Raw genomic sequence first — 21,410 nt, 5'->3', positions numbered from 1 at the left:
GTTTCCTCCATGTGGTAACCACTGGAAGCTGGGCCAGACCCAGAGTCACTATAACTAAAGTGTTACTTTGGGCCAACTCCTATCAAGACAACATAGACCCTTAGGACTTGGCTAGAACTAGAATAGTCCCTTCTTTGGAGAGAAGATCAAAGGAACATAAAATTTAGGGTATGAAAGGACTTTAGACACAATCTAGTCTAAATATTTAATAGATGAGAAAATTTAGTCTACATATATCCAACCCCTACATTTGACACAGAACGAAACTGAGGTTCAGAGGAGGTGTAATTTGCCCAGGGTTACACAGGTACTAAGCAGATTAGCCAGTATCTGAGCCCATGTCATCTAACTTGAGATAAGTGAGGAGAGAAGGCAAGTACAGTCTACCCAGCCTACACAGTCTTTTGTACCCCTCCAAAAAAAAAAAAAAGAAAGAAAGAAAAAAGCAAGCCCTCCTAATCAGTTTGGTTTTTCTGGTGTGGGAGGAAGCTAACCACATATTTCTGTGAACCTCACGTTCATCTTCCCCTACACACACCCCCGCTTAGATGATAACTTGTGCATCTTTTCAGAGCAAGGAAGTATTAACTTCCCATGCCTCTCACGAAGGCCTCCACTGGTATAGCCAGCACTTCACATTCTCAGCTTTGCTGACACCTATAGCATTAGGCTTTTGTTTTTACTCACATTCAAGTGAGGATACTGTTCCTGTGGAATGAGCTGGGAGAATGTCATTTCACCTAAGACAGACATAGCAGCCAAAAGAAATGATGTTATCTTGAGTTGTGTTGAAGAAATGCATTGAGGAAAGAGAGAATAGTGACAGAGAGAATGTTGTCTCTAGGAATGGGTGACTCTGGTACTGTAGTACTCCAGTACTATCTAGATCCAGGGTAATGTACTTCAAGGGTTGGGTCTAGCTCTACATGTCATACTTTTCAAAGAACACTGACAAGTTGGAGTACATCCAGAGGAGGGTGACTAGGCTGGTGATGAGTGTGAAGACCAAATGATACAAGGATGGGCTAAAGGACCTAGAGATGTTTTGCCCCCAAAAAACAAAATCATTTAAAAAAAACTTCTATTTTTGCCTTTTGATTTTATATCACCTTTATTTCCCAACATACCCATCCCTCCCTCTTCTTTTATCAGAGTAAACCATGTTTGTAACAAAAAAAAAAAAACCCTAAACTAAAAGAAGAGTTAGATGGCTCAGTGGATACGGCACTAGACTGGGATGTAACTTCAAATCTGGCCTTACACACTTACTAGATGTGTGACACTGGGGAAATCACTTAACCTATGTTTGCCTCAATTTTCTCATCTGTAAAATGGGGATAGTAATAGCACTTACCTCCCAAATTTATTGTGAGGTTCAAACAAAATCTTTCTAAAGCACTTAGCACAGTGCCTGGCACATAAAAATGTTAGGCATTATTATTGTTTTTGTTATTTTTTAAGAAAGAGGGGGAAAAAGTTGTCTGGAAGGATTAGCATATGCACAAGAGATGAGATTTTTTTGTACTTGACCTCAGAGGGCAGAACTGAGCAATGAATATCAGAGGGGCTGATTTTAGCTTGCTGTAAGATAAAACATCTTAACAATTTTTAAAAATTGAATGAGTTGCCTTGGGAGGCAATGGGTCCCCTAACACTGGAGGTCTTCAAGTAGGGGCTGGATGGCCACTTATCATGACACAGGGGGTTCCTGTCCAGCTACACACTGGATGAGATGCCCTGAATGCCCTCTGAGGTCCTTCCCAACTTGGACATCCCATGATTCTTGAATCTTCTTCGAGGATGGATGCTGACCTAGGAGACAGAAGAGAACAGCTTGGTTTGCACAGCCCAGGTGCAGCTGGCAAACCCACCAGCCTGAAATCTCAGCTGGTGACCTGTGAACTAAGCAAATTTAATACAGAAGTCATTGAGCAAGAAGCAACCAGGAACTCTGTGGGCTGTGTCATCCTCACAGAGTGACTCTCCTGATTACAACCAGTCTTCAACCCAATTAGAAGCTGTTAATTAGTTTTGTGTGCTGCACAACAGTTGGAGAAAAAGGTCACTTTGGTATGTGCATATTCTTTTTTTTTCTCATTCTCTCTAAGCCTCAGAACTTCCTCCAAGGAACAGTAATCAGTAGGAAAAAAGCTATACATTTCTGTTCATGGCTTTCTCACTGGTCTGAGAACTTTCGAGTATAATGACTCTCATCACCTTTCTGCCCACAGGTTTGGAGGAGGTAAATGATCACCCTCAGATTCAGCTACCATGATCAGTCTGGAGGTGGGAAAGCTGAAAAGAGACCAGGTGAGAGGACTAGGAGGTCCCCCCAATGGTCTGGAATTCAATGATAGTGTGTGTTTGTCTCCCACTCCAATCGGGACAATGACCTTTGTATAGGACCTTTGCTCCATGAGAGGCTACTTATGGTGTGACTTTCTTCTTGGCCATCTGTCTTCTAATGGAACAGAGATTCTTAAACCTTTTGTGCCACTGACCCCTCTGGTAATCTGGTGAAGGCTACCAACTCCTCGGAAACATAATTTTAAGCACATAAAATACATAAGACTAAAAGGGATTGAAATATAATCATAAAAATATAAAGAAAAATTCACAGATTCCCCTAAAAATCTATGCATGGAGCAAGTTGAGACCCCTCAATAAAATACAAATTCCTTTAGAACAGAGTTTGTCTTTATTTTTAGCATTGTGACTAGGAGAGACAGTGGATAGAATGTTGGACCTGGAGTCAGGAAGACCCAAGTTCAAATTCAGCCTCAGACTCTTACTAGCTGTATGACCCCAGAAGTCTGCCTCAATTTTCTCATCTATAAAATGGGGATAATAATAGCACCTACAATCACAGAGTTGGTGTGAGGATCAAGAGATAATATTGGTAAAGCTCTAAGCACAGTGCCTGGCACATAGTAGGTCTTACATAAATGTTAACTGTTGTTATTATCAGACCTTGCTGGGCTTCAGCTTTCTTAACTCTAAGATGAAGGAAATGTTGCAGCCTGTCCATGTCAGGAGGAGAGCTTACCTTCCGCTAGGACCACAACCATTCAAACAGAGCCTAGGAGTTGCCTGACTCCTTTCTGCTCACGATGCCACATGTATAGTGACTACTAGAAAACAACAGTGAACTGTACACTAGGATCCCCTTGTGAGTTATGGTCCTTCATCAGGATAATCTTCATTTCTGTAACCTCTGCAAGTAGAGCAAATCTTATGCAAGCCATTTAAACTCCTAGGAAATAGAATGCACTGAAGCAATTCAAGAACATAGATTTAGAGCTGAAAGACACAATAGACGTCACATAGATCAAGTCCCTAATTTTTTTTTAGATAAGAAACTGAGACTTTCTTTGAGAAGTGACGTGACCCATTCAAGGTCACACAAATATAAGTGGCTGAGCCAGGATTTGAATCCAGGTTTTTCCTAAACTCCGTTTTCCCACTATAGTGGCTGCTATTTTTTTCAAGATGGCAGATGGAAGAACCATAAATAGAACTGAAAGTACATTTTGATACCTTGACCAGGGAATTAGATTCCATCACAGTCAGTCAGCTCCTTTGAAAGTGACCATGGAGCACACAGATAGACAAATGTAAAAGGCTGAACAGCCAAATGGACCCAGGCCTCACAATGCTTAATCAATACTACTTATTCCACCACTTTACAGAGAGACAGATGAGTACTGACTTCTGCTATGTCTTGGGGAGGCAGTAAAAGAGTAATTTCCTTTGTCATCCTAGGTTGTAATATATATGTATGTACATATATATTATATATTGTGCGTATATATATACCTAGGCAGTGTGCTGCCCAAGTTCTAGTCTATCCTCTCTCAGAGATTAAGCTGTAGGTTGTGGGGGGAAAAACATAGCCCCCCCTAAAATGCCCTTCATGCATATAGTGAGAAATTAAATGAAGTTTCTCCTTTACTGTGGTGATCTCCATCGCCACACAGATACACAAATCCATTTTGTTGTGAGTTGGTACAACATAGTGAACAGAACGTGGGACTTGGAAGTCAGAAAGATCTGGACTCAAATTCTGCCTCTGACATTACAGGACCATGGACAGCTCATTCAATTTCTCTAGTCCGCCTATTCCTCTTTTGTAAAATGGGGACCCACGGTCTCTCCCTCTCTGGCATGTTGAAGGGCTCACTGTGGGCAAAGCACTTTGCAAATGGTAAAGCACAATATAAACATAGATATGTTTTCCAATGCCTTACTTATTGGCACCCAGCGAAAATAGTTCTAGCTTTCTGCCACTACGTATTAGAGGATTTAATTTTTCTTTTGTCCATAAATTAGAAGCCAAAGCTTTTGTCCAGAACAAGCTTGCTGACAGATTCTATCACGTTACCAGATTTTTCCACTCTTTTCCACTTGAGGGTATACCTTATCTTCTTCAGGCTAATGCAAAATTGTTCTGTTTTGTTGTTTTTAATGCAGATGAAGAATGGACTGATAGTGACTTGAGAATTCACATGTTTCAACATTCCAGCTGTCTAGAAATCTTAAATTGCATTGCTTATGGTGACTACCTCACTCCTTAGGTCTTTTTTTTTTCTCTGAAAAGGACCTGTGATTTCATTTGTGTGTGAAAACTTCATCCAGCAACTGGTCTTGAATTTACAGTCAGAGAGAATTACCTGGGACGCTGAGAAAGGAAGCAACGTTCCTTAGGCACACAGCTAGTGCATATCAGAGGCAGATGTCAAACCCAGGGCTTTCTGGCCACAGAGCCAGCAGCCCTCTTGGTCTATTGTGCCAGGTTGTTATCTCATACATGTAAAATTAGGAAGAGGGGTGAATCACAAGAGATTAAGCATAGAGCTTCAGAGGTGATAAGGGAGAATAAAGAACTTAGTTCCATCTCTCATTTTACAGATGAGGAAGCCAGACCAGAGAGCAATGTCTTGAATGAGCTAACACAATTAATTAGCTAGCCAAATCAACAACAAGTATTTATTCAGTTCTTTCTATGCCCCAGGCACCAGCTATGGACAGAGCTGGGATCTGAACTTAGGTTTTCTGACCCCTCTGAGGAAGAGTTCAGTGCTTCTTATGAAGACACCAAGATGGCCTTCCAATCCACTGGCTTGCACCCACGCTTGTTCATCCATCAGGCTCTACAACAGAAAAGGCAACGAATGTGCTTATGCATAAATGGAAAAGAAAACTGTCTACATGGTATAATTTAAGGGTCACCAGGGAGGACTGTGGTCCCAAACAGCCTGATCAAATAGGGAGAACACTGGATTAGCAGTCATGGATTGAGACCTGACTCTGCCACCAATGCCCTGTCTACATGACCTCAGGTGAATGAATGACTTTGCCTCTCCAAGTCTCAATTTCTTCATTTGTAAAATGAGGTGTAATAAAATTTACATTCCCTATGTCACAGAACTGTCATGAAGATCAAATGCAGAAAGTTGTGTAAAGTTCTATGAATTTGAAAAGATATTTATACACATGTATGTACATATATATTACATATTGTGTGTGTATATATACACACATATTTATAGGTCATCCATTTATTATCATTATAATTGCCCTTAATCAATGCTGCAGAGTCCATTATTAGGACTGCTTTTCTTCAGACTCACCATTAGCCTTCTCTAAATATCTTTATAAAAAATTAACTTTAATTTCTCTCTTTTACTTTTTTATAGCACCTTCATTTCCCAATAAATCCCACCAGAGTGACCCATCTCTTGTAAATAGATAGATAAGTAGGTAGGTATGTAGATAGATAGACATACAGACAGATAGATGAATAAAAATAAGAAAGGGAAGATGAGGGTAAGGAAGGAGTTTGGAAAATTAACTTACATTATTCAAGTCTGATGGTACATGTCGTGTACCCATAGACCCCCTCTTCTGAAGAGAAGGGAAATATACTTTCTTATTTCTTTTTTGGAGATGATTTTGGTCATTATAATTGCCCAACATTCAATTTTTGCTGCTGTTCTTTCTGTTTATATTGCTAGAAACATTGAGTATATGGTTCTCCTGCTTCTGCTTAGTTCTCTTTGTATAAATTCATATAAATCTTCCCATTAAGCATCATCTTTGAAAATGCACTTACTCAAGGAGTGGAGGTAACATCCAGGCCTTTTTACTTCCTGCTAGATGAGTTCATCTGGTCATTTCCCTCCCTTAAAGGAAACTGGGGCTAAAATACCTCTTTCGGCAGGAGGTCTTTCACAATCATACCAAAACTGTCCAATGACGAAAACAGCACAGCTGAGGACTACTGAATCTGGACTCAGAAAGACCTAAGTTCAAATCCAGTCTCAGATGCTTACTAGCTGTGTGACCCTGTGCAAGTCATTTAACCTCTGTTGGTCTCAGTTTCCTCAATTGTAAAATGGGGATAACAACAGCACCTACCTCAAAGGTTGTTAGGATCAAATGTTGTAAGGTGTTTAGCACAGTGCCTAGCACATAGTAGATACTATATGAATGCTTACTCCCTTTCCCCCTTCCCTCTGAAATTATCTTCTATTTATATTGCATATATTTTACACATATAGAGTTGTTTCCATATTGTCTCCTGCATTAGAGTGTGAGCTCCTCGAGGGCACGAACTATGCTTTCACCTTTCTCTGTATCCTTAGTATTTAGCACAGTATCTGATGAACAGTTAAAACTTAATAAATGTGCCTTAGTAATAGTACCTACCTCTCAGGGCTATTATGAGGGTCAAATGAGGTTGCACATATAAAGCTCTTCACAAATGTTAAAGCGCTGTATAAACGCTACCTGTTGTTGTTGTTGTTGTTGTTGTGACTGAGGAGGGGCTAAGAGAAGAGGCAGGGGCCACTCAAGACCAGCTTGGTCACTTCTGTTTTGCAGAGGCCCATCCTTAAGGCATGACATCACACAGTTAGACTCTTTCCTTCAACTTCTTATCCAAGCACCCCCTGGGCCCACATCACCTGCCATGGTCAGCCACTGGCTATCAAATGAGCCAGTCCTATTTGCCAGTCAGTTTCTTAAAGACAGACCTCACAAGGCCCAGACTGAACCATATCAGCCCTTTATTTTCAAGTGTCTGAACATCTCTTTCCCCAGGTTCAGAGAAAGATGACACAAAGAGAAACCAGAGAGACTGCTGGCTCACAGGAAATCCTTTGCTTCTCTGACTCTGACTTTCAGTTTGAATCTGTTTGTCAGAGACCTGGAGGATCTCTGAGCTTGAAAGGAACTTCAGAAATCAGACAGTCCAACCAGAGCCTGAGCAACCATCCCTGGCAGGTGTCTACTAAGTCTTTATCTGAAGACCCTCCTTTGGGCAGAGTTCCCACAGGTAAAAGTATGATACCCAATGTGGACAGATGAAAGGCAAGAAAGAAAGAAGGAAAGAAAGAAAGAAAGAAAGAAGAAAGAAAGAAAAGAAAGAAAAGAAAGAAAGAAGAAAGAAGAAAGAAAGAAAGAAAGAAAGAAAGAAAGAAAGAAAGAAAGAAAAAAGAAAGAAGAAAGAAAGAAGAAAGAAAGAAGAAAGAAAGAAAGAAAGAAGAAGAAAGGAAGAAGAGAAAGAAGGAAGAAAGGAAGAAAGAAGAGAAGAAAGAAGAAAGAAAGGAAGAAGAAAGGAAGGAAGGAAGGAAGGAAGGAAGGAAGGAAGGAAGGAAGGAAGGAAGGAAGGAAGGAAGGAAGGAGGAAGAGCTGTGTTGCTCAGCTGGCCAATTCCAGTTGGGTCCCCAGTGGGGCAGCTCACCTCCCTGACACCAAAGAGGATCAGAGATCCTCTTTGAGAATGAAGGACAAACAACAACAATAACAACAGTAGCAATCTGAATACCTCCAGGATAGAGAAGTCACAAGCTCTTGCAATAGCCCATTCCACTTCTGGAAAGCTTTGATTGTTAGGGATTTGTTTTTGTTTTTGTTCTTCCTTAGGAGAGTCACAGTGATGTTTAAAAAAAAAAATTCTGGACTAAGAGTCAAAGAAAGCCCAGTTTTGAATCTTGCCTCTTATACTTACTAGCTAGGTAATCATTGTAGCCCTCTGAACCTTGATAGCTTCATCTGTAAAATGGGTATAATAATGCTTATAGTACCTACTACACAGGTTTCTTGTGAGGATCAAAATAAAATTATGTCAAGTGCTTTATAAACCTTAGAGCCTTTTATAAATGCCAATTGTTAATGTCAAACTGAGTCAAAATCTGCCTCTCCACAACTTCCACTCCCTAGTTCTGCATTCTGGGGCCAAGCAAATCATCGAGTCAAGTCAGCAAGCATTAATAAGCACTTACTCTATATCAGGTATTGTGCTAAGGGATACAGACACAAAAAAGGCAAAAAAAAAAGCCCTTCTCTCAAGGAGCTCCCATCCTGGGGGTGGGGGAGAGAGACAGCCAGCATACAAGCAATTATATACAAACAAGACACATACATGGTAAATAAGAGGAGAAAGATGGCAATAGCCTGGGGCGTGTTGGGGAAAGGGGAATGACCAAGAAAGGCAGAAAGTTGGATTTGAGCAGAGGTTGAAAGGAAGCCAGGTAAACTGGGAAGCAGAGGTGAGGGGGAAAGAGGCATGGGGCATGGTCAATGCAAAGGTCTGGAGTCAGGAGATGAAATGTCATGTGTGAGAAACAGCATGAAGGCCAAGGCTACTGGATTTTGTAGATTCTAATCATTCTTCCACCTGACAGCCCTTCAAATTCCTTGAAGAAAACTATCAACCACCATCATCCTCCAGCCCCATTTCTCAATCCCCCAAGGAAGTCTTCTCTTCTCTGGCCTAGACATCCATCCCCAATTCCTTCAGCTGATTCTTGGGCTGGCATGATCTTCAGTTCCAAAATTGTCCTATAGATTGCTCTCCTCTAGATAAGTTAAAACAGTTTGTTAATGCCCTTCCTAACTGAAGTCAATATGCCAGATATAATCAGAGCAGGGCAGAGTCCAAGGGGAATCATACCCTACTGTCTTTTTATACTAGGTCTCTCAATGTGGCCTAGGGTCATGTTAACTTTTCCTACTACTCTACCGTGCTTTAAAGATTCATCTTATTAAATTGTTATTTAACTTATTGGCTCTCCCTTCCCAGTTTTGAGTCATCTGTAGATTTCATCAGTATGCTATCTATGCCTTTATCAGAGTCACTAATAAAAGTAGTTGACAGCCCAGGGTGAAGGACAGGGTTCCCATCCTATGCATTGTACTTTTGGATTACTTTAATCATTAGGAGAAGAAGGAGGAAAAGAAAAAGAAGGAGAAAAAGGAGGAGAAGGAGGAGAAAACAATTAATATTTTAATGGTATTTTAAGGATCATGATCTGACCCTCACAATCCCAAGAAATAGATGTTATTATTATCATCCTTATTTTACAGATAAAGAAACCTGGGCTTAGGGAGGTTGAGCGAATTGCCAAGGGTCACATAGCTGATGTTTCTGAGTCAGGATCCAAATTCTTTTGACTGCACATCCAGCATTTATCCACTGTACCGCCCTGCTCATTCTGATAGTTGGGCAGCTGGGTGGCTCAGTGGGTAGAGCCCTGGACCTGGAGTCAGGAAGACCTGAGTTCAAATCTGGCCTCAAACACTTACTAGCTGTGTGACCCTAGGCAAATCACTTAGCCTTGTTTGCCTCAGTTTCCTCATCGGTAAAATGAGCTGGAGATGAAAATAGCAAAGCATTCCAGTATCTTTGCCAAGAAAACCCTAAATAGGGTCATGAAAAGTTGGACACCATTGAAATGACTAAACAACATCGATAATCTCAGGACAGGTGCTTTTCAGCAAAGAGACAATCATATCTGAGGCCAGACATCTTACATCCATTCATATAGACACCTACATTTATAGAAGTTGACCCTGTAGGAAATGATCCCACAGCATGCTTCTATTCATTATTCAGTGCTCTAAACTGAATCTTGCCATCGTAATGTTGTTTCTACAATCCTCAAATTGAAAACCGACTTGATTTGAGTCTACGGGCAAAGTTGTCTAAGTTTGTTTAGCTGTGAGTTGCCTGGGGATGACCGAGATCCAAAATACTCTCTAATTTTTTTCTCAAGTCCTCTGCACAATAGTACTGAAAGAGGATCCACAGAAGAGCCCAGGGTCTGAAGCCCAGCAACTTGGGTTCAGATCCACTTTGCCTACTTGTGTGACCTTTGGTAAGTCACAACCTCCCCAGATTTCAGTTTTCTCACCCATCAAATGAAGGCATTGGTTTCTGAGGCTTCTTCTGGTGCTAGGTCTATGATTCTGTGATTCTATTGGCAGTCCTAGAATGGACTAGACAGGATTTGGATCCTGCGTCTATGCTAGGCAGACAACTAGATATGTACAGGGAGTGGGCACATCCCATGCCACTAACGGAGAAAGTGGGCAAGCTGGTTGACATTACTGATTCTAAGAGCCAATAGGACATTGACTTCAAAAGTTTGGGGATAATACCCTTAGATTAAACATGTCATAATGATCTGGTTCCAAGGTGGAGGAAACTTTACATGGATGGCTGAAGAATATAGTGGAAAGAGCTTGGGACCTAGCATCAGAAAATAGAGGTCTGAGTCTCGATTGTACATTTTGCTAGTTGTATGACCCTGCACAGGTGATTTCTACACTAAACCTCAGTTAGCTGCTCAGGAAAACAAGAAGTTTGGCTTGGAACATTTCTAAATTTCTTCAGGTGATTAATGTTTGTTGACTTATTGGTAGATTGATTATGGCCCTGAATCTATGATCCTATGTGTTTAGCAAGGACTGGCTCTTTAAGACTTCAATGTAGTGTGTGTGTGTGTGTGTGTGTGTGTGTGTGTGTGTGTGTGTGTGTGTGTGTGTGTGTGTGTAGAACATTTGGGGGAAAAGGAGGAAAGGAAAAGGGTGACAGTCTTGGAATCTTGGTACTCCTGGATGGGTCATGGAATATTTCAGCTAGAAGTGACTTTAGCATTCACAAATGAGAAACTGAAAACAGAAAGTTTTGTGATTTGTCCAAGAAGTCGGAGACCCAGGAATCTCAGAAACCTTTCAGTCCAACACCAGCCCATTTTATGGAACAGGAAAGTGAGGCTGATAGAGGGGGGAAAGACTGCCAAAGATAATACATCTAATTAATGACACAGCAATGCCTAGAACCCAAGTCTTCTGACATGCAATCAAGGCTCTCCTAATCAGTTATCCTTAGTCATAAATAAAAGGAAAGATATTCATTTTGCTGCATACACTAAAAGGCTATCTGTGTATGCTAAAGTTTAGAAGGTGAAAGAGAGCGGGCAAATATGTGTTTCCCTACCACAAGAGTCAATTTCATAACAGCAAACAGAAATCCCAAATCTCAAAAGCTGTTTCAAAAAAAGAACACTGACTAATTTCAAAAGCTTTGTTTGATTCATTTGCCATGATATCATTTTCACATAGGCCTGTTTGCCCAATATTGCTGAATCCTCTCTCTGGAAAAGTTTCCAACAGAAGAGTTCTATTGGCTGAAATCCATGGGGGGGGGGGTTGAGACTGGTGTGGAGGGGCAGGGAACTCCCCCCCCCCCCGCTTGTTTGTGGAGTGGCCAGATGGACTGAGCCTCAGTCTTATTAGCCAACAATAGAGCATCCCTGTTCTTTCCTGAGCTTTGCTGATCTGATCTTCCTCTCTCAGTAACACCATCTCAGAGACCCACACCTACATACAGCACAGGATTACAGACTTGACTACATAAAAGGCAAAAACAGAAATCTTGCATCTTACTTCCCTCTGTGCAAATAAGAGCTGTTGGCTGAGAATTTGAAAATAGAGTTTGCGTTGGCGTGGACACAGCAGTGACCATAACCGAAAGATTCAGCCATCACCTTTCTAGTGAGGCCTGAAGATACAAGGTGTGCATGCATGACGGTTGGGAGGGAGCTGGGGGGAAGGGCTCCATTGTCTCAGAGCAAGGAGATGTTTCAGTGGCCTGATGATTTCCTCCATTTGCTCCATCACATCCTGTCCCTTCATGGGAAGGAGAGATTCAATCACAAAGGCTGAATCAGAGATGTGAGGTAAGTTGACTAATGAAAAATATAAGGACCATCTCAGCTTAGAAACAGGGCAATTGAACTACATGTAAGTGTGATGATGCCAGTGACAACGAAAGCTGGCTTTTCTCTAATGTACTTCATACATGTTACCTCACTGGATCCTCATTAAAAAAAACAAAACATGGTTAAATATATTCTACAGATATTTCTTCAGTGTTTTGATGAGCAAATGAGATGTTTGTAAAGTGCTCAGCATAGTGCCTGATATCATAGCATATAATAAATGCTTATTCCCTTCTCCCCATTTTTCATATAAGGAGACTGAGACTCAGAAAAACAGCATCACATAATGGCAAGAGTGTTGGAGTTGGAGTTAAATGATGGGAAGGAGGCAAATCATTTAACCAACTGATCACTCCATAAACATTTATTAAGCACCTGTAACAAGCACTAGGAATACAAAGACATAAATGAAATAATCCCCACCCTGGAGGAGCTTACATTCTATAGACCCTCGAAGAGCCTCAGTTTTCCTAATCTGTAAAATGGGCATCATAACACTTACACTAACTCATGGCATTATTTTGAGAAAACTGTTTTGTGAGCATTAAGACCTTGAATACAAAGGATTTACTATTATAACTATTATTATGGCTTGGCATCATAGTTCCAGAGCAGAGAGGTGGAAGAAAAATTCAAACACAGGTCACTTCTGACTACAAGTACAGTACTTTTGCCACCATAAAATGCTAATAATGTTAATTCATATTTCTATAATGCGATTAAGGTTTGAAAACATTTCTTTCTCAATAACCTTTTGAAGAAGATAGTGCAAGGATGTAATTGAGACTTCTCAAAAGATGAAGATAGCTATTATATTACTCTTAAGTCTTCTCTTCTCCAGGATAAACAAATAAGAGCTACTCCTCTCCACATCCTGAGTTCCCTATGTGGGCTATATTTTAGTTTGTCAATGTCTTTCCTAAAATTCAGCACTCAGAGTGGAAGCTGGGACTCCAGTTGGGGTATGACCAAGATGGACTGGAGGGTGACCATCACATCCTTCTTTCTGGATACATCTCTTAACAAAGACTTGGAGAGAACTCACTTTTATTCAGTTGGCACATGATACAATATGCCATCTAATCAGCTTGTGAAACCAAGGTTTCAGATTGAACCCTGCCACCAACAAAACTAGACTAGGAGAAGGCTGGCTAGGGACAGAGTTGCCTGGGGTACACTGGTAGTAAGGAGGGATGAGGAAGGTAATTCCTTTCTGCAAATGTACATCTTTTAATGCAAAAATAATAATTTTAAAAAAACCAATACTTTCTTCTTTCCATACAGCCTCAGCTTATAATTATTTATTTTGTAAGTAAGACAGGGCTTATGAGTTCTAGTGAACACTCAGAGTCTCTGGAAAATGATAACACACAGGGGACATGATTTTCCAACCTTATGTTGAGCACACACACACACACACACACACACAAACACACACACACACACACTTAGCCTTGGTTTTGCCCATAGGTAAAGAGGCTTGCTGACATAGAAAAAAAGAAATTTAAAAAAGAAAAAAAAACTTTCACAAAGAAGCCCCTGTAGACACACAGAGAAATCTCAGGGCTGTGAGGTAACAGTGACTTGGTATTTTTCTCCAAGTTGCTTTTTGTTTTTAATTTTGGACAATGGAAGTGGGTTCTGAAAATCCCTAGGTTTACACAGGTAGGAAGTGGAATAATTCTACCATGAACTTGCTTGTGACAGGCACCAATTGTATCAAGCTTACCTAAAGCAAAGTGATTTAGAAACGGATTAATTGGCCCATGTAGACAGTTAAATGTAAAAAAAAAATTTCAGGTTCAAAAGCCCACTTTGGAATGTGAAAGATCTGGTTTAGTGACCTACAGAGTTAATTAATAAGAAAGACATAGCCACATATTCTGGATGAAATCATCTAACTAAAGAAAAGAAAAGAAAGGAAAAGAAAAACAAGTTTTTCACCATTACATGAGGTTTGTTTAGTCTAAATTACCCACTCATGAAACCTAAAGGAATTAAGTCATCTATTCCAACCTCTCCCTGGCAAATGGATCTTCATTCTCTGCTTGAAGAACCACCCCCCCCCCCAAATAGGGAACCCACTGACTCCAGAGCTAACCTTTTCTACTTTGGGTCAGTTCTGACAGTGTAGAAGTTATTCCTTACATCAAGCCAAAATATGTCATTTCCCTCTCTCCTTCCTAGTTCGTGCCCTCTGGGGCTAAGCAGAACATGCCTAATCTCTCTTGCACATGACAGCCCTTCAGATATGTGAAGACAGGTATTATGTCTCACTTCCTCCTTCCTCCACTCCACCCCCCCCCAACGAATATTCCAATACTACACAAAACAAATGATTTCTCTGAAGATGCTCTAATGAGCTGGGTCTATATTGACAACCAAAATGGAATATTTCAGGTTGAAAAGTCTCCTTTGGAACCTCAGACATCTGGCTAGGCTATTTATGGCTTTCAATAATCAGAAAGACATTGTCAAAGATTCTGGATTATTTAGTTAAGAGGTGGAAAAAAAACATTTTCTTCTTCAATAGGAGTTTTTTGAGGTTTCTATGTCTAAAATTTCCTGAATGATTAATTCTCTACTTTGCCTGTATAGACACAGTTTCTTATAATTATTACAACGACATTGTTGCTATATGTGTTTCGCTGAACTAAGCCCCAAAGTAAATACATTCTAGAGGGTGGAGCATACTGGCAATACCTGTCCCTATTTCAACTGATGTTAGTAGAATGTCTTCTCAAAAGTCTAGATTGAACTGAATCAAGAGTCATTTCCTCTCAACCATGCACAGAGTCCCACATTGCCCATGTTTGATAAACTCTTCTTCCCTTCTCAGACCAGGGTGAAGTTGCTTTCTCCAGAATATAAAGTATTTTCCCACAGCCAATGATGAGGATTCCATGGTTGTTAAAATTAACTCTGACATATTTGTCCACTGTTATCTTGCCCAGATGATGCAAAATGCAGTGACCCTGCCCCAAATCAAGTGTATGTCTGTCTGTCTTATACTTACATTCGAATTTGTTCTGGGTCTTGGCCTATCTCCCAGCAGGGAGAGGGAATCTGGAGTATGCCCACCCTCTCCCATGCTCAGTGCAGTAGTAGGGTACAGTTGAGTTGTTAATATCATCATTTCTGGGAGCACTACACTGGAACGGTGTAGCAATGGAAAAGGGAAACGAGATGAGACACTAATTAAGGGAAAAAATCACAGGACAGTCCTCAGTACCATCAGAAGGCACAAAAGGAGACCATGGAGGGGTCAGAAGGCAGGACTCTTTGCAGATGTAGAAAAACCTCCAAAACTAGAAATATTCAGCATCACAGGGGAGGGAGAGTAAATAGGAAGGAAGAAGAGAATCCTATAACCAGTCAAGAAGTAGTGTTCCTAATCCCATCTTGTGCCTTGAGAGAAAAATCAAGGGACAAGGGACAGAGTATATCCCTCACCAACAATTCTCACTTGCTAATAATTCAGAGCTTTGGCACTGGTGTGATAAATAAACAGATAAATGTATTTTATTCTATACTGAACACCAGGGCCTCACCAGCATGACTCAAGCCCCTGAAAAAAAATATCCTTCCCCTCTCTCCCCTCCTACTTCACCAATGCTATTGAACTTGCCCTAGGACTCATGGGTTCCTCAAACATATGGCATTCACTGGAATTCAAAGTTAGCCCAGTAAGACCCATCATCTAGCTCATTCTTACAGGATTCACAACAGAGTATGCACCCCCAGACCCACCCAGGTCCCCTACAGTGAAGTGGGAGGGGGAAGGCCACGTAGCTATTCCCTCCCCAAACAAATTCTTCTTGATTTCACCTCATCCCTACAACATCTCTTCTGCCTTTCCTAGCTTGAACTGCACAGGAAAATCAGAATTTATGGTACATATGTTTGTGTTCCACTTAATAAAAAAACTCTATATTTTAAGATAAACTTTGTTAGTAATTCACAAGGTAAGTGACTATTTATGCTAATAAGGCAGAAATATATTCTCAAGCATAATGCATTACATAAATTTGAATGCAAAATGTTCCATTATGAAGTAAATACAGGTAATGCAAATAATAAATTACCTCTAATAAAAATTATAAAGGATGTGTCTTCAAAGGGAAAGAGGCTTCAACTTGCAACCAGGAACAGCTTAAAGAGAAAAGAATTAATAAATGGTGAATTACTCTGATGATTACTTAGCCCATAATTCACCTATTCATAACGACTCGGAGTAATCAGACCGTTGTTTCACATCCTCAAATATGAGGCAAGACTGTTTCCCCAGCAATTCCACCCTTATCAGATTATCACGTCTGATTCTATTAATTTTCTTCCATGAATCTGCTAACAGTGATTTGTGATTTACTTACCCTGCTAACTGATCTGAAGACTGTTAAAAGGATTTATCTAACACTGTACCTAAGAGCAGCTTAGCCAGAGCGATCAGTTACTTTGAACAATTCTTTTGCAAATCAATTCCATTGGTTTCATAGTTAAATTTAGGGAGCAGTGTTCAGTTCACTGCCATAAAACCAGAGGCTGGATAAACAAAGGTTGTAGGGGGTCTACTCAATTTTGATAATTCAGTGCTCACTATCCTTTGCATCCATCCATCCATCCATCTATCTATCTATCTATCTATCTATCTATCTATCTATCTATCTACCTATCTATCTATCTGCCAATTCTCATAAGTTAGATCCAAGTCCATATACCTTGTCATCCTGAATCCTGTGCAAATCTTTGTAACTTTGTTTATAAATAGTTTTTTGCATTGAACTTTAGTGTATGTACTTATTTGAAGCTACTATTGTGCATTCAGATACTAAGGTTTCATAGCCTTACACATGCTTTTACACATGCTCCAGGAAAGCAAGCCATTCCCAATCTCCTGCAGTAAATATTCACTGATTTCACAAAGTTAAACCATATCGGTATGAAATGGTCATGGAGGTCAAGTCCATGGTATTCTCAATTAAGGAATATTATTCAACAGAGATCCCTGTAGTACAGATATCAAGAGAATATTAAAAGGGCAGAGGTGGGGGTTGCAGATCATATTATGCTCGGATGAGATTGGCATGGATAGACGGGGAAAGAAGTATTAGGCAAAGGAACCTAAGGAAATTTGGCCTGTTATCCGCCTGGAAAATCTGAAGGCTGAATAGTGCTAATTAAAATGACAGGATTCAATTGTCACAAAAGAAACCCTGCTATTAAGGGTCTGTAAATGTTTAGATATCCCTTGTGAAAAAACTAAATTATGAACTCAGAAACTGCAAAAGATGAGAATGCTCATTATAGGAATGGGCTATTCCTGGGACATCTACAAACTATCTATGAAGTTGCCTTTGTCTTAAGGAATTCGGAATGGTAGAAAAGGCTGTGCAAATAACAGGGGCATACATGATCATTTAGCAGTGGTGCCCAACAGTAAGCCAAGTCATGAAATGGTACAGATACTGCTACTAACACTCCAAGTCAACACATGCAGAGTCTTTGGGTTTAATTTACAGCAACTGCTGATGGCGGCATTCATGAGGGTCCATAGAATGTTGATTCTTCTTTGTCTTCAACCAAGTTTACTCAAGAAACTCATGAGTTTGTATGTGTAGCTACCTTATATAATGCCTCTCCCAGCCATTTAATGGGATGAGGATAATTTCTCCAAACTCTTATCATAAGGGAAAAAAAATCCTATAGTGAACAATGGTAAACAGTATCAACATTACCAGTAAAGAGACTTGGATCATTTCAGATAAAGAGATAAATGAGCACATTTGGACCAAAAAAAAAAAAAGCGGCTGAAAATTGTAGCAGTATTATGTGAAGATGCTAAAGGACATACCATATTTATCTTATTTAGGGAAAGCTTAAATGGAAGAAATAAATCTTACCTTTGGATCACATGATACAAGCCTTTAAGTTTACTAGGTATAAAAATCTTTACCAACATGAAAGGAAGGGGGGGGGAGGCTATTTGATTGCATAGATATGCACAAATTAATAAACATAGTTCATTCCTCCTCACAAAGTACTACTGGATAGCGACCCTGCTAAATAGAGGGAAGCTGCAACAGGGGAAGGTCTAGGAAATTCTGAAGATGGAGAATTTCAGGTGAATAATTTTTATAGATCCCAAATCATTTTGGGGGAGTCCCAGACATGGCTCTGGCTACTACACATGAAAATGCCAAAAGGCCTAGCACAGTCCTGCAGAGTGACACCCAAGGCCCTGTTATAAATAGCAAAGTATGTTGTGGGGTGGGTGAGACCGTTCTGAAGTGCAATGTTCAAAGAAGCTGGTTTAATATATGACTAAGTGTCAGAAGTCAGGTTTCTGAGAATTACTTTTCAGATAAACAACTTTATAGCACTGCACTTAATCTTACTTACTCAAGACATCTCATTTATCACTGAATTATAAGTAACTTTAATTCTATTGATATTGCCATAAAGTCCGCTGGAAATCAGGGTTGGCAGTTTTAAAGGTCTGGGTCCCAACTACATCGCAGCCTAAGGATCACTCCTAGAATCAGAAACGGTCCTTCTGCGAGTCCCCACCTTTGACAACAAAGAATTGAGGGGACTGGAGAAATGGGTGACAGGCAGGGAGGCACTCCTAGGCTCAGAGAAAGCCGCCGTAGAGCCACCCTCCCGATTCCTTCTCGAAACAACTTCCTGAGACCCTTCACCTATTCCCTCCAACGCTCCCGACCCACACACAGGCTTTTTCCTTGAAGCAACAAAACTGGACAGGCATCAATTTAAACTGACCTTTGCCGAAAGGTGGCGCTGTCGAGGTTAAAACCAAGAGTATCCAACAATGGTTTTCACTCCTTGCTCCTTTTTCTCGATTTTCAGATTTTTGTTCAAACCCCCTTCACCACTCGCCCAAAAAAAAAAAAGTAAAATAAATATGAACAGCGCTCGATGCACTTAATTAATTAAGCAAATCAAAGCTCCAAGCAGGCCTCGACTCTTGGAAAGGCAGTGTCCCCTTTTATACAGGATTCTTTCCCACACCCCCAAATCTCTGCCTTCCTCTGGCCTATCGCTTTAAAATCTTAGAAACAGAGTTTCTGCATAAAGTCAAAAAAGAATCGATCCAATAAATTGAATTAGTTTATCAGCGTGTGTAGCAAAGGAGGAGGGGGCATCCTCTCCCGCTCCACCACCCCCAATTCCCGGGCAAATCAAAGAGCCCAGTTTACAATTTAACCCTTGGCGGGAAGCACATGTGGGCGGGGGCCCCTTCTCCCCTCCGTGTCACGATCAAGTACGAAATAATTAACTTAAATGAGAAAGAGCAAAGGGCATAACACCCTAATAAACGGAGGTCGGATTATACTTACACCAGGGTGTGGGGATGTATGTGTGTGTGTGTGTGTGTGTGTGTGTGTGTGTGTGTGTGTGTGTGTGTATGTGTGTGAGACTGAAAGACAGACCAGACACATAGACAGGAGACAGAGATAGAGAAGAAAAGAGATGGAGAGGAAGGAAAAGAAGAGAAAAAAGAGAGTGAAGAAAGGAAAAAGAAAAAAGGGGGTGGGTGGGAGAGTAAATAAAAGGCCAAACTAAAGGCAAATTCTAGCAGGGAGCTCATTCGGAGTTCAGCTACTGCAACTCTGGAGCTGTTCCTGAGTTAACTCTTGAGAATCTCTCTCTCTTTCCCTCTCTCTCTTTGACACACACACACACACACTCCCCATGGGGCCTTAGCAGCCCCACTAGTGCATCCAAGCCCTCTGGGCCCGGGACTCCTCCGAAATGTTTTAAAAAGAGAAAAATAAAATGCAACCAAAGGGATTGACGCTCCGGGACTCCTTGATCCTCCCCAAGGTGCTGCAAAGACTGGCGGCAGATTCTGGTCCCAGTACAAAATTCCACCTCCTGGTTCCCTGAATCTACTCCTATCGAACCTATAGAATCCCATTCCGTACCCAGGCAAGTGCCTGGGGTCCCCAAGCCTAAGCCAGGTGGACAGGCAAAAAGGCAGGGGATAGGCAGGTAGAGAACGAGAGGCAAAGGCAGGCAAGGACGAAACACTAAGAAACGGGCAGGAGAGCTGCGAGGCAGGGAGACTGGGTAGCAGGGTGGTGAGCAAACTGCCCTGATCTCCTGAAGCGAGAGGGACCTGAGACTGCATAGGCGACTCCAAAGTCCAAACAGATGAGTATTTGGGCTCCGGGTGCAGAGGTTCAGGAAGAGGGACGGTGAACACAGGAAGAAGATGCCCCGGGGCTTCTGGCCTGCTCAGAGAGCACCGAGGCAGAGTGGACAGCAGACCCGAGGCTCCCACAAAGCGAGAGGAAAACGTCCCAGAAAGAAATGAACAGTCAGAGCCAGGGGAGTCCAGCATCTCCGAATCGTGGAGATCTTTGGGATTCTAAAGCAAAGGGAAAGTAGTGTGCCTTGGACTCCCCCAGGTCCTACCCCTCTTTTCACCAATCTTCTCCCCTTAATTAATACTACCCCCCCATTCCCCGGAAGGATATGTCCAGGGAAGGGTTAAAAATCCTAGTCCCAGCTGACAGTCAGCTGATTGGTCTCTGATTGACAGCTCCGAAAAGTTTCCTTGTTTCTATACTATTATGCTAATCGGGGCTGGTTTTGAGGTCCCTCATTGGTCCGGAGTCAGAGTCAATTTCCCAGCTACGTCAGAACTGCTATAAAACTCAGCAATTGCTTTAAACTCTTCTTGCTGGATGAGCCTTTAAAATATTTTTCATCTTCTAGCCGTAGCCTGAGCTGACTTTTTTCCCCCCTTTCGGAATTTGGGTTGACTCCCCCTCAGCCAGCCCCCTTCCCCTCCCCCCTCCCCCCAGTAGTTCGTTTTCCTCCTGGCCATCCCCGCTGCACCTCTCCCTTGCACTTTGCACTGGGGGGAAGGGGGGAAGAAAAAAAAAGGAGAGAGGAGAGAAAGAGAGAGCGAGAGAGAGGCGTGAAGTGCTGAGCTCCCCTCTTCCATCCAGCCCCAGAAGCAGCAGCACCAGCAGCAGCGGCAGCGGCGGCGGCGGCAGCAGCAGCAGCAGCAGCAGCAGCAGCAGCAGCAGCAGGAACAGCGAACAGCGCAGCACGCCCGCCGCCCCGCAGCCCAGCCCCCGCGGCCAGCTGCAAACCCCGAGAGCGAGTCCTCCTTATGCAAAAAGGAGCGAAGAGGTGTGGGAAGGGGGCGGCCCAAAGAGAGCAGCCGCAGCGCTCCGGGACGCATCCCCTGGTGCCGTAGGAAAGCCGAGTCCCAGAGAAGAGAAGGGACAGAGACTGAGACGGAAGCGGAGGGAGAGGGAGACTCGCACACACCCACCCACCTACCCAGCCCAGAGGCGCACACACGCA

General features: G+C 41.8%; 1 protein-coding gene across 3 annotated transcripts; it reads right to left on the bottom strand.

The window, feature by feature from the left end:
* Positions 1-397: 397 nt before the first annotated feature.
* On the bottom strand, positions 398-21,397 carry LOC110193195 (uncharacterized). Of its 3 annotated transcripts, XM_078149470.1 has the most exons (4): positions 19,427-21,397; positions 18,849-18,960; positions 16,154-16,220; positions 4,973-5,150 (listed from the first exon to the last, which is right to left on the bottom strand). In XM_078149470.1, the coding sequence occupies exon 1, from the start codon at positions 20,431-20,433 to the stop codon at positions 19,717-19,719; it is 717 nt and encodes a 238-aa protein (XP_078005596.1). In that variant the 5' UTR covers positions 20,434-21,397; the 3' UTR covers positions 4,973-5,150; positions 16,154-16,220; positions 18,849-18,960; positions 19,427-19,716. The 3 variants fall into 3 exon arrangements, with proteins under 3 accessions (XP_078005597.1, XP_078005596.1, XP_078005595.1); XM_078149471.1 differs by lacking the exon at positions 4,973-5,150 and adding an exon at positions 398-1,812 and having other exon boundaries at positions 18,849-21,397; XM_078149469.1 differs by having other exon boundaries at positions 18,849-21,397.
* Between the last annotated feature and the right edge of the window lie 13 nt (positions 21,398-21,410).

This window comes from Phascolarctos cinereus, unplaced genomic scaffold (assembly GCF_003287225.1).
Source record: "Phascolarctos cinereus isolate Bilbo 61053 unplaced genomic scaffold, phaCin_HiC Scaffold_2;HRSCAF=192, whole genome shotgun sequence".
NCBI lineage: Eukaryota > Metazoa > Chordata > Mammalia > Diprotodontia > Phascolarctidae > Phascolarctos > Phascolarctos cinereus.
Note: the sequence above shows the minus strand (reverse complement) of the source record. Positions and strands in the feature narration are given on the sequence as shown.

What these genes read in the sequence shown, in the direction of transcription:
- LOC110193195 (XM_078149471.1), bottom strand. Translation starts at nt 20,433, where the DNA reads ATGCTGGACTCCCCTGGCTCTGACTGTTCATTTCTTTCTGGGACGTTT.